Consider the following 11,902-nt stretch of genomic DNA (forward strand, 5'->3'; position numbering starts at 1 on the left):
GGTCTGAGCTGGAGTTTAACTTATGGGCTCATAGATATCATATTGGGTTGGCCTATTTAATTGAGAAAAAAAAGGGCCACAAGGTGTTGCATGCTCTTTTTTTTTATTGATGTAGTTGTTATCATTTGTTATTTATTATCTCGTGAGATAAGAGAATTATAATCAATAGAGTTATTACTTATTCATTATTAGGATTTACATATTACAAATATATCCATTATGGCATTATATATCTAATTTACCAACATAAGCAAACTTGATAAACATGTTTAGCATAAAGTTTAACTAGATATTACATCTGTAGATAAAAAACTATACATGATCATATCTCTAATTTGCCCTTTATTAAATCCATACTTCCTCAAATAGCCTTCTTTTTGAAACCCTGCTTTCTCCAAAACCTTCTGTGATGCTACATTTTCATTCTCAACCAAACCTTCGATCCTGACCAAATTCGGCAACTCTTGAAACACCATACGGATTGCCATCTTCACTGCCGCTGTTGTTAGCCCACGTCCCCAAAATTCGTAACTTATTGCATATGATATATGAGCTCGGTGGCTATCAGTCCCTTGTTCTGGCTTCACCGAGATATATCCAATGGATTTATTGTCCCAACAAATTGATCGTCGCCATGGATGTGGTATTACGATTTCTTTTAGGTATGTGAGAGCTTGTTCTTTGTTGGTGATGCTCTTCCATCTAAGATATTGTGTTACTTTATCGTCGCTGGCCCATGTCAAGAAATCATCCACGTCGGTCAGTCTAAACGGACGAATTGAAAGCATTAGTCTATTTTTTTTTAATCTGGAAGATCGAAGAACTTAATTAATTTCATATAAGTCTTGAAGTCTACTTACAAAACGTAACTACATAGACACATATATAACAAGCTGCCAACAAACTATGAGAAGTTAAGATGTTTTGGAAAAGCTTATATACTTCCAAACAACCTTATCTAGACTTTTTTTGTAAACCAACGTATAATTCTATAATAACACTAGAATAATGCTATAAAATTTGTCACATAAATAAATTTGAGTCACTATTTTGATAATCTATACTCGGACATATGAAGAGTAGTACCATTTACTATTAGCTGATGATTCTTAAATTAAGAAATAATGAAAAATAGAGTATGGGCGTGTTTAATGATAATTGTATATAGCAATAATAATAATGGACGAGTAATTTATATGCGAAGAAATTAATGATCTCCACACTTATAAGTGTATACAAATATAAATTTGTACATATATTAGTGTGAATATTTTTTTTCGCACTTTAAATATGAAACTTTCAAAATTGTCCGCACTTATTGATGTAGACACTTTATTTATATTTATAATTGCAATTGATTCAACAAAACTTTATGCATTTTTTAAAATTGTGTAAATTAAAGTGTAAAAAAATGACTAATTTGTTGTAGTGATTGTGATTTTCTTTAAAGCAAAAAAAGAAAAATAAGAACAACTAAATATCAATTGACTCCCAACCCATAGACACCAACTATTTGATATTTTGATCAATAACTTTCACAATGAAAAAATAGAAAATGTCGAAAGGTAAACTCATCAGTCATCTTTTTAACTTTATTGTTAACGAGCATTAGGCTATTCTAAATTTGGCGAAGTTTTGTTTTGATTTTTCGATTTTGTCAGCTTGTATTGTATGACGTCTGGGTTTCATTTTAGTCAAGATAATAATAAGGATATTTTTTGGTGGCCGTTAGTGTACTTTTATTTATTTATTTATTTTATTTTTTAGTATAAGGATTTGTTTTATGGTTGTAACTTGTAATGTACCATACAATCATAAGTGTTCATTTCCACCTTATTCTTTTGCAGTTTTACCCCTCGTATTTGTTACACTAGTTCATTTACACGACAAAGAAGTTCATTGGGAACATTTGCTTAAGTTCTGATTAAAGAATTGTTCATTATAGCCAAGACTTTAAAACAACTTGCTGACCTCTCTTCGCAACTTGTTTCTTTCCTTACTTGATACTCGATTTCGGTAGTGAGATTTGCAAGTCGTTGAAACTTTAAAGTCTTCACGATAGAAATTAAAAACAATTTATATATTTATTTGATACTATTAATAGTTGTTAAACTCGTATAAGTCGAGTAAAAAAAAATGAAAATGAACGGACTCGGTGGATGATTCGATTTTGCTCCAGAATCGTAGCATGACTTGTTTTTTGTCATGTGAGTCTGTTAGAGTCATGTTCCAAGTCACGAGTCCCGAAATAATTTTTTTTATTTTTTAAAACTTAACTCTTTTATGATTATAAATTTGATTTGATTTGAATAATATTAATTTACTTTTAAGTTATTATATATATATATACATATATAATACTATATTACTAGATTTTAGACCCGTGTCAAATACACGAATTTTACAATATTACTAATATAAGAATTACTATATGGAAAAAGAATTGACCAATTGACCAAGGCTGGATGGGGTAATAGAGTTTCCTTTTATACAATTTTTTCCACAGAATGAAACATTATCTTAACTTTAATTACACAATTGACCAAGTTTTCATTGATATCTTGTAAAAGTAATTATATTTTCGTTAGTCATGGTTGTTAAGAAGAATAAAAGTAACGGCTAGTTCGTGAGGTTTTTAAGGATTTTTTGTGATTTTATATGTAGAGTTTAGTTTATATAAGAAGAATCTATATCCTAACGATAGTTTGATTCTAGAAACTGATAACAACAATGATTATCCTAATTATAGTCTGATTACAATTACTAATAACAACATTATTTTAGTTTGATTACAATTAATAATGTAAAATAAAATATTGATATAAATATTAATTCGTATTAATCCAACTATTGTAACTTCTCTAACTTTTAGCTATATTTTGTTATTAGATAGACATTGTGCAATAAATTATTAATTATTTATAAATTGGGTTAAATGTGTAAATTGGTAATGAAAAACCAAAAAGTGTAAATTAATTTAGACATGTACTGATTTAATCAATTTTGAGAAATTGAGAGTTGTGATTGATCAATTGAGGTTAGCTCAGTTGCCTTTTAGTATATACTAGATTTTAGACCCGTGTCAAATACACGGGTTTCTTAAATTGTCAATATAAAAAATATTATATGCACTTCTATGCTTATACGACTTCAAAAATTGACAATTTAAAAAATACTAGACTCAAAATAATATAAAGACTTCAATAAATTGAGTTCACGATCGAAATCACAATGCTATTTGTCGTCATCTTCTATGCTTATAATTTTTTATTTTGATGTGATTTCCAAAACTTTAATTAAACATATATTATATTTATCATTACTGTTTACTATAACTTAGTTTCTATCATCGGTTTACATTAACCACAATTTATTTCATACTCACAAATCATGTATGATACATATTCAAATTTCTTTATGATACAATCTATATGTTTACCGTATATCGTACGGGTATTAGGAATAGATATAGTTAATATTGTGTGATATATATATATATATATATATATATATATATATATAGGGAAAAGAAAATATAAGGTTGTTCGACACCTAAGCTTAGGTGTAGAACCCCTCACATACAAATTTTTTAATATTTCTTGATTAATGAATAAATGCTTAGGCCCCCATTAATTTTATGGATTAAAAAAATAATATGTGAGTATTCCACACCTAAGCTTATGTACCTAACAACCTTATATTCCCATCCACCATATATATATATATATATATATATATATAATTATTAAAACAATAGGAATCCTAGCCTTCTAAAGCTTTCTTCAATTTAAAGCTATTTTTAAAAATTGACACATAAGTCTTATCCTATGTGGCTTCTCTATATTTTTTTCACAATATAATAAATCCACTAAATTTTATTATATAAACATATTATTAGATTAAATAGAAATAAAATCTATATATACACAAAATTTAAAAGAAAAACAAAAGTAAAAAATCAAATCCTATGTTATAGTAGAAACCGTATGAGCTTAAATTTTATTTTTAAAATTGGAAAATATTTTATACTATTGGTTTTTAAAGTGTTCATATCTTATTCTACTATCAAAATTTAAAGTGGTTTTAGTTATAATTTTACATTACATTTACATTTTAACTTAATTTTATGTTTATTAGTATTGCATGAAGTATAATATGTAATATTTAATATGAATATTTTATAATATTTTTTTTGTAAATGCAAAGATTTTCATAAATAATAAGAGTTATATTTTGGATTTATCTATTTCAATAAATGTAAAGATTTTCATTTTACGATAATATAGATTTATATGTACATGCTTAAATAATTTATAATTGTTAAAAGTTATTATAAGTATTCATATAACTAAAACAACCTTTTTAAATATCTGCACATCGTGCGGGTAAAAGACCTAGTATATATATAATATAGCTACCAATATACTAAAACAGGATTGTATATCTTTTAAGCGACATGTGGCACTAGCTTCAAACGACACTAGTCATGTTTGAATACTTTGAATAAAACTCTTAATTATACATAACTAACTAATTATCTACATTATTATTTATCGTGATTTTAACTTTTATTATACCTAGATTTCATATGTAGATAAAGGATATGAATTCTTGGCTAATTGTATATTGGAGTCGAAAAATTGATATTACTAATTTCCATATTTTATATCTAACTAATTTGAGTATAATTTCAAATAAGGTTTATACGAATCTAATAACGAACCGAAAATTTATGATTTTATGATGATGCAAGCCATTGCTAATAAAACTTCTTTCACGCTTTTACAAGTTATAAATTATGAGATAAAACTTCTTTCACGCTTTTACAAGTTATAAGTTATGAGAGGACAAAACCCATTATCATGTTAGAAGTTTTTTGAATTCATGATAATGTAATGAATTATTTTCAAATTATATTAATACTGAATACTCCGTATATAAATTTTTATGAAATATAAAGTCATTCCATACATCGTACGAGTATTAAATTTATGACATATTCAAATAAATGTTTATTATTAGTGTTTATTATAATTAAGCTTCGATCATCGGTTTACTTTAACCACAATTTATTTCATACCCACGAATCAACTATGAGTCATATTCGAATTTTTTTATAATACTATCTATATAGCTACCGTACATCGTACGGATATTAGGACTAATATATATATATATTGATGGGGTTCTTAAAAAGAGGTCGACATTGTTGTATTTATTATCTAGAGTTAGAATTAGATTAGAATAACTTATATAACAATTATAACTATCTATATTGTAATTATCTATAGAAATTTTGTTTGTCAGATTAGAATAACTTATATAATAATTATAATTATCTATAAAAATTTTGTTGGTCGACTAACATAACTAAATTTAATTAATTGAAATAAGTTAATTTGAAAAATTAAAGAAATTGAGAGTTTTGATTGACCAATTAAGATTTGGTTGCCTTTTAGTATATATAAAGATAAAGATTGTTGGTCGACTAACATAACTAAATTTAATTAATTGAATTAAGTCACATGTGTAATTTGAAAAATTAAAAAAATTGAGAGTTTTGATTGGCCAATTAAGATTTGATCAGTTGTCTTTTAGTATATATATAAAGATAAAGATTAAGATTACAAAAAATAATTGTACATAATTATAGTTATAAAAATATATATTATTAAATATCTTGACGCTTACAAGTGGAGTCACTTTTCGAGTCAAATGTCAAAAGTCGATTTAAAAACAGACAACTATGGTAGTAACATATATATATATATCAAATAATAATAATAATAATAATAATAATAATAATAATAATAATAATAATTGTTATTCTGAGATAAAATAAATACATGACATTAAATTGATCGAATTCAACTGTCAAATAATGTTATCGTATTTGCTTTCTTACGTCTTTCTCATACCTACTTTATATAGTCAAAGCTTAAAAGATAATCAATAATTGATGTTTCAAAATTTAAATTTAAATAAAATTCTCAAAATTAAAAATTAATGGGTCGCGAAGCTGATGCCGGTCGAAAGGACATGGTACTTCATCCACCACGTGAATAATGGGTCCTTTGTTTGTTGTCATACAATATTCTATTCTAACTAATTGTCATAGGCTTTTAATACATGTTATTTTGTAAGATAAATGATAAATACAGCTTCAAGGACTATATTTAAGGTGCATAAAAAAAACTTGTACCTTCCATATTAAAAGTCTACTCTTAATTTTCATCGTAAATATACAAATAATTTATGCACTTTAAACACAGCCCTAAAAACTGTATTTAGCAATTCTCATTTTTTAATCTAGGTATCCGACGAGTTTTGTTTGCCGACTATTGTTGGGGGCCTACTCACTTTTCGCATAGCCTGAAGTCATTGCTCGTAAACTTCCGTAGTCACACGGAGATATATTTTCTCATAGAATTTGAACTTTGGACCTTTATGTATTTTCACTACTAGCTTTGTACCCGCGCGATGCGGCGGGCATAGGAAAAAACACTAGTTACTTAGCGGTCCCCGCGCGATCATCGGATTACCGTACCTATGATTATGTGTGTTTTAGACGGCGGAGACGACGACGGTTTTGGGGGGCGGTGGCTATGTGTGTTGTAGAGGGAGGCGGTTCTGAGGGGATGTATGTGTGTGTTTGTTTTGGGGGAATGTATGAGTGTGTTTTTTGGTATAATATGTGAGCAGATTCATGGGAAGGAAAGAAAGATAAATTGGGCGTAAGGTTTTCTTAAGGGTATTTTTGATACTTCAGGATTTAAGTGTTTGGTGGTAGTATAAATTAAAAGGGTAAAATAGAAAATTTAAAGGTAGAGTGTTTAATTTGAAGAGGGGTAGTTTGTTTATATAAGGAGTATAGATTAGATAATAGTAATGATGTTTTTATTAATGTAAAAGTAAGTGATGTTAAAAGAGTAATGTAGTTAATTTAAGGGTTGAGAATTATATGTTATAAATAATTTAATTAAAAATATTATTACAGTAAATATTAGGCGATTGAAGATATTTAAATTATTTAATAAAGAGAATAGGCATATTGGAGTTATCGATTATTTAGTTGAAAAAATCAGAAAGGATAAATGTTTTATAATGTAATAATATAGATAGATATAGATATAAATAAATTCTTACAACATACTTTTGTTAGCAAAGTGAAGCTATTTAGCAGTTTTACAGCTAATTTTATGTTTTGATATTACATTAATAGTTGATCAGTAACCAAAACTTCAAAGGCACCTAATAATCTGCTAAAAAGTACTCAAACTTGACAAAATTATGATTACAAATCACTAAGCAATGTCATGTTTGATGCACCCGAAATCTAAACTTCGTACACATGGAAAAAAATTACAATTTGCAAAAGACCACCATATTTGATACATGTGTGATTGGGTATCGTTATGAAAATACCATCATTTTGAAGGTGTCGTCGGTTGGTCTTTGAGCAACTCAACAACTCTTCGCATGGATGGCCTGTTGATTGGCAACATTGCAGTACATTGAAGAGCTACATCCAACACCTTCTCGATTTCTTCATAGTCACAACTTGATGGGTTCATTTTTGGATCGATAATTTGATCCAAATCTGTCCAGCTACCATCACTTGATTTGTCAGGCGAAGATAGGGCAGCCTCTGTTAACCATTTCACGATATCCTTGTTTTCACCAAAAGAGGGATCGTTTGGCCTTTTACCCGTTACTAGTTCCATTAGCACCACCCCAAAACTATAAACGTCGCTCTTTTCAGTAACTTTCATCGTGTATGCATATTCTGCAATACAACCAACAATTAAAATAAGTCTATTTTCTAAAAAAGGTTACACGTTAACTCGAGTAATCATAATGAGTCGATTCAGTGTATACTTATATCCATAACGAGACAAACAAGTAAGCACAAATCGAAATTAGAAAATGATTAGCCAACAAGAGAATGGGTCAAACGGGTCGAACAGTTCCAACATGTATGTATAAAGCATAAAGTGTATTAAATTCTTAAAGAAGACTTTTTTGTAGAAAAATTTCGCAGACTAATTAATTATAATGATATTATTGTACTTGGACCAAAATAAATTCAGGTGAACCCAGCCCAGCCGATTTCAAACAATTCAAAAACTACTAGTTTTGACTTCTAAATTCTTACCCAACCCATCCAATCTGCCTGTTTTGGCATATGAAGTTTCTGGTGCACGAAATTGATAGTAAAGAAGGGTAAATCACCTGGTGCAATGTAACCATATGAACCAGCTATACGAGACATGGCTGCCTCAGTCTCTTCCTCTTCAAACTGCAACGTCTTGGCTAGACCAAAATCAGCAACCCGTGGACTAAACTCATGGTCCAACAGAATATTATTAGACTTAACATCCCGATGGACGATACTAGGCACACAGTCATGGTGCAGATAAGCCAACCCTTGAGCAGCTCCAAGAGCAATTTCATACCTCTTGTTCCAATCTAACAAAAACCCACCTTTTGGATCTATATGTAACATATCACCTAAACTCCCATTCTCCATATACTCATATACCAAAGCTCTAAAATCATCCCCAACACTACCAAACAAAAGCTTCACAATATTCTTATGTCGAATTCTACCCAAAGTCTCCATCTCGGACCAAAACTCTGGCTCATTTTGTGAGCTCCGGTGGACTCCAAATAGCTTCTTAACCGCCACGGTTTGTCCTGTCTTGAGGGTCACTCTATATACCTTGCCCGACCCACCCATTCCAATAACGTTGCTTTCCATTAACGAAACCAACACATCTTGCTCTTTAAAGCCGACTTTTTGGAAAGATGTGATCTTCCATAAACTCTTTCTTTTCCGATACAATTTAGTCCTGATCACAAGCCAAAGAAGCGACGCAATAAGAAAAAAAGCTAAGCCCGAGAGAATTCCCACCAAGTAATAGCTTATCTTTTTTGTCTTGTGGCATCTAGGAAACGCTTTGAGATCCTGGCTACATAAATGCGGGTTACCTATTAAGCTTGACACATAAACTTCTGAATCTAAACCCATAGGTATTTCCCCTTCAAAATTGTTATATGAAAGATTAAGTATATCAAGTTTGAGTTTAGTCAATGAAGCCGGGATCTTACCAGAAAGCAAATTTCTGTTAAGATCCAAATAGTTCAAAACGGGTAAATTCCCAATCTGATCAGGAATTTCCCCGTTCAACTTATTATTAGAAAGATTTAAACTTGAAAGCTCTTTCCAAGAACTCAAAACATTCGGAATCTCACCAATGAACCTATTTGATTGAAGATTAAGCTTCTCCAACTTCTTCAAACCGGTCAAACATGTAGGAAGTTGACCCGAAAACAGATTATCACTTAAATCCATCTCAACTATCTCCTTCAAACCACATATACCATCTGGCAACTCCCCAGAAAATCCATTTCCGGATACTTTCAAAGTCGTTAACCACTTAGACTTCGAAACCAAACCGGGAATTGACCCATTGAATCTATTATTACTAGCATCTATATGCACAAGTCCAGATGACCCCCATAATCCCTCAGGAATCTCTCCAGACAATTCATTATTTGCTATACGAACCCAATATATAGATTCACAATCACCATAAGACACCGGTATCCCACCCGAAAATCTATTGTTAAAACAATTAAACTTTTGCAACTTTTTTTTATTACAAAGTTTTAAAGGCAATAAACCTTCAAACTGATTACCAGACACATCAAACTCTTCTAGATCAGAAAGTTCTCCCAATTCCTCAGGTAAACTACCCGAAAAACGGTTATTAAACAACTTTAACTGAACAAGTACCGAATTCGAGCCAAGAATATTTGGAATTTCACCTTCTAGCTGGTTATCATTAACACACAATGACGTCAGCTGCAAACCAGCTAGACTTATTGGTAACTTGCCAGTTAAGTTGTTTTGTGACGAATCGAATTCAAGCAAGGAAGTTAAATTCTTAAAAACATCCGGGATTTCACCGGATAAAACGTTGTTGTATAACCATAAATGTTCTAAAGTTGTCAGCTTTCCGATACTAGCTGGAATGTTTCCAGCTAGCTTGTTAGCTGATAGATCAATACTTTTTATGGAAACTAGATCACCTATGGAATCAGGTATTTTACCAGATAATTTAGTATTTGAAATCCGGAAGATTTCAAGTTTTTTTAAGTTTCCTAAATTATCTGGTAACGCGCCAGATAAATCAAAGTTATCTGGCGCGAGGAAAGTGTTTAAATTCGTTAAGTTTGTTAAAGATTCCGGAATAGGTCCCAAAAATAAATTTGAAGACAAATCTAAAAGTTCTAACGACAAAGAGTTTCCAATACTTTCCGGTATTTCTCCTGTGAAGTTGTTATAAGAAGCATTAAGGAATGTTAAGTTAACAAACTTATCGAATTCGGGTAACTTTCCAACAAATATATTACTAGAAATATCTAAAAAAGCAATATGTGAACAAAGAGAAAATGAAGATGATGATATGGTACCATTGAAGAAGTTGTTAGAGATGTTGAGGTGGCGGAGTGATGGAATTCGGCAGAAGTCTAATGGAAATGGGCCGGAAAGAGTTGAGAAATCTGTAAAGTCTATGGAAATGATGTCTTGGGTGATGTTGTTACAAGTGATTCCATTCCAGTTACAAACGGAATTGGAATTGGATTCCTCCCAGTCTGAAAGTAAGGAATCGGGGTCGTCTAATTGGGTTGTTTTGACACCAAGGAGTAGGGCGGTATCGCGCGTGGAGACCGCCGTTGTTATGGTGATGGTAAAGGAAAGAAATATAGAAAGTAGGATATGAAGAAAGATGGAATTGGATGCCATTGATTGGTGGTTATGGGAATGGAATGGAATTGAAAATGGTTATAAGATGAATTAAGTACAGGATTGTGAAGTGATTGAATTGAGTGAGATATGGAGGGAAAATAGGGAGTTGGAGTAGTTCATCAGAATTGGAAATAGGTGGCGTTTCTTGAAACTTGATGCCCTGTTTGGGGGATCAAAGATTATTTATGATTGTGTGAAGATTAATGTCTTTATTGTAGGATTGGATTCCCATATGTTTGACTAAGAACAACTTTTCATTTTCATGGTTTTTTAATGATTTTATTTGGTTCACTGATTTTTGATCTTGGCATTATTTGCTTCCCTTCTGTATTCATTTCTTTTTCTTATCTTAATAATTTAATAAACTTCTGCTTTTCCACATTTTGCTTTACGGATTCGAGTCTCATAGCTACGCTGAATTATTCATGTTCTTTTACTTTGTTACAGAGTAAGTATCACTTATAAAATTTACTACCACATAATCATTCTTTACAAAATTAGTTACTTACAAGCAGAGCACCTAAAGCTTTTTTTAAAACTTATTACTATTATAAAAAACTATTATAAATAATTTTTATCATTGGATGTAAAAGTAACTTCTCGTGGTCTACTTGGATAGTTAGTCCAAATCAACTGTTGTAGTCTTTCGACGTCTTGCCGAAGGTTTCTTTTTTAATATTATTAATATATATGGCTGTTTAAGAAAAAAAAAAAGTAGAAGCTTGAAAAAATTCAAGATATTACACTCTCTCTCAACCTATTTAATGGTATTTTAAAGAATGTAAGCTATTTTCAAGCTTTTGTCATTGGATTGAAAACTTTTTTTAAAAAAACCTTTTAGAAAAAAGTTTTATGATTAGAGATGTTCTTAGAAGACTCAAAAGATAAAAGTATAAAAACGTATTGTAGAATAAAAATGTGTGTGTGTGTCATTGTGTGTTGTTTTCGTATACTAAGTATGAGCAAGAGGAGTATGTTGTATGAAATATTTCAATCAATTGGGTGAGCTAAGGTTCTATTTTTATTTAATGGGACTCATCCTATTATGTCTTAAACTTTGTAAGTATAGAATTATATTTGTAGTAA

The 11,902-nt window shown here is 30.2% G+C and overlaps 2 protein-coding genes across 2 annotated transcripts; both read right to left on the reverse strand.

Moving 5' to 3' along the window:
* Window positions 1-256: 256 nt before the first annotated feature.
* LOC122580438 (uncharacterized N-acetyltransferase YoaA) lies at window positions 257-888 on the reverse strand. Its single transcript, XM_043752710.1, has one exon. The coding sequence runs from the start codon at window positions 786-788 to the stop codon at window positions 282-284; it is 507 nt and encodes a 168-aa protein (XP_043608645.1). The 5' UTR covers window positions 789-888; the 3' UTR covers window positions 257-281.
* Window positions 889-7,260: 6,372 nt separating this feature from the next.
* Window positions 7,261-11,049, reverse strand: LOC122611252 (LRR receptor-like serine/threonine-protein kinase HSL2). Its single transcript, XM_043784243.1, has 2 exons — window positions 8,233-11,049; window positions 7,261-7,786 (listed from the first exon to the last, which is right to left on the reverse strand). Exons 1-2 carry the CDS (start codon window positions 10,811-10,813, stop codon window positions 7,428-7,430), a joined length of 2,940 nt encoding a protein of 979 aa, XP_043640178.1. The 5' UTR covers window positions 10,814-11,049; the 3' UTR covers window positions 7,261-7,427.
* Window positions 11,050-11,902: the final 853 nt, after the last annotated feature.

Source organism: Erigeron canadensis, chromosome 8, assembly GCF_010389155.1.
Source record: "Erigeron canadensis isolate Cc75 chromosome 8, C_canadensis_v1, whole genome shotgun sequence".
Taxonomy (NCBI): Eukaryota; Viridiplantae; Streptophyta; class Magnoliopsida; order Asterales; family Asteraceae; genus Erigeron; species Erigeron canadensis.

Coding starts and splice junctions, on each gene's coding strand:
- LOC122580438 (XM_043752710.1), bottom strand. CDS start 788: ATGCTTTCAATTCGTCCGTTTAGACTGACCGACGTGGATGATTTCTTG.
- LOC122611252 (XM_043784243.1), bottom strand. CDS start 10,813: ATGGCATCCAATTCCATCTTTCTTCATATCCTACTTTCTATATTTCTT. Junction 7,787..8,232: donor ATATGGTTACATTGCACCAG/GTGATTTACCCT, acceptor GTTGTATTGCAG/AATATGCATACACGATGAAA.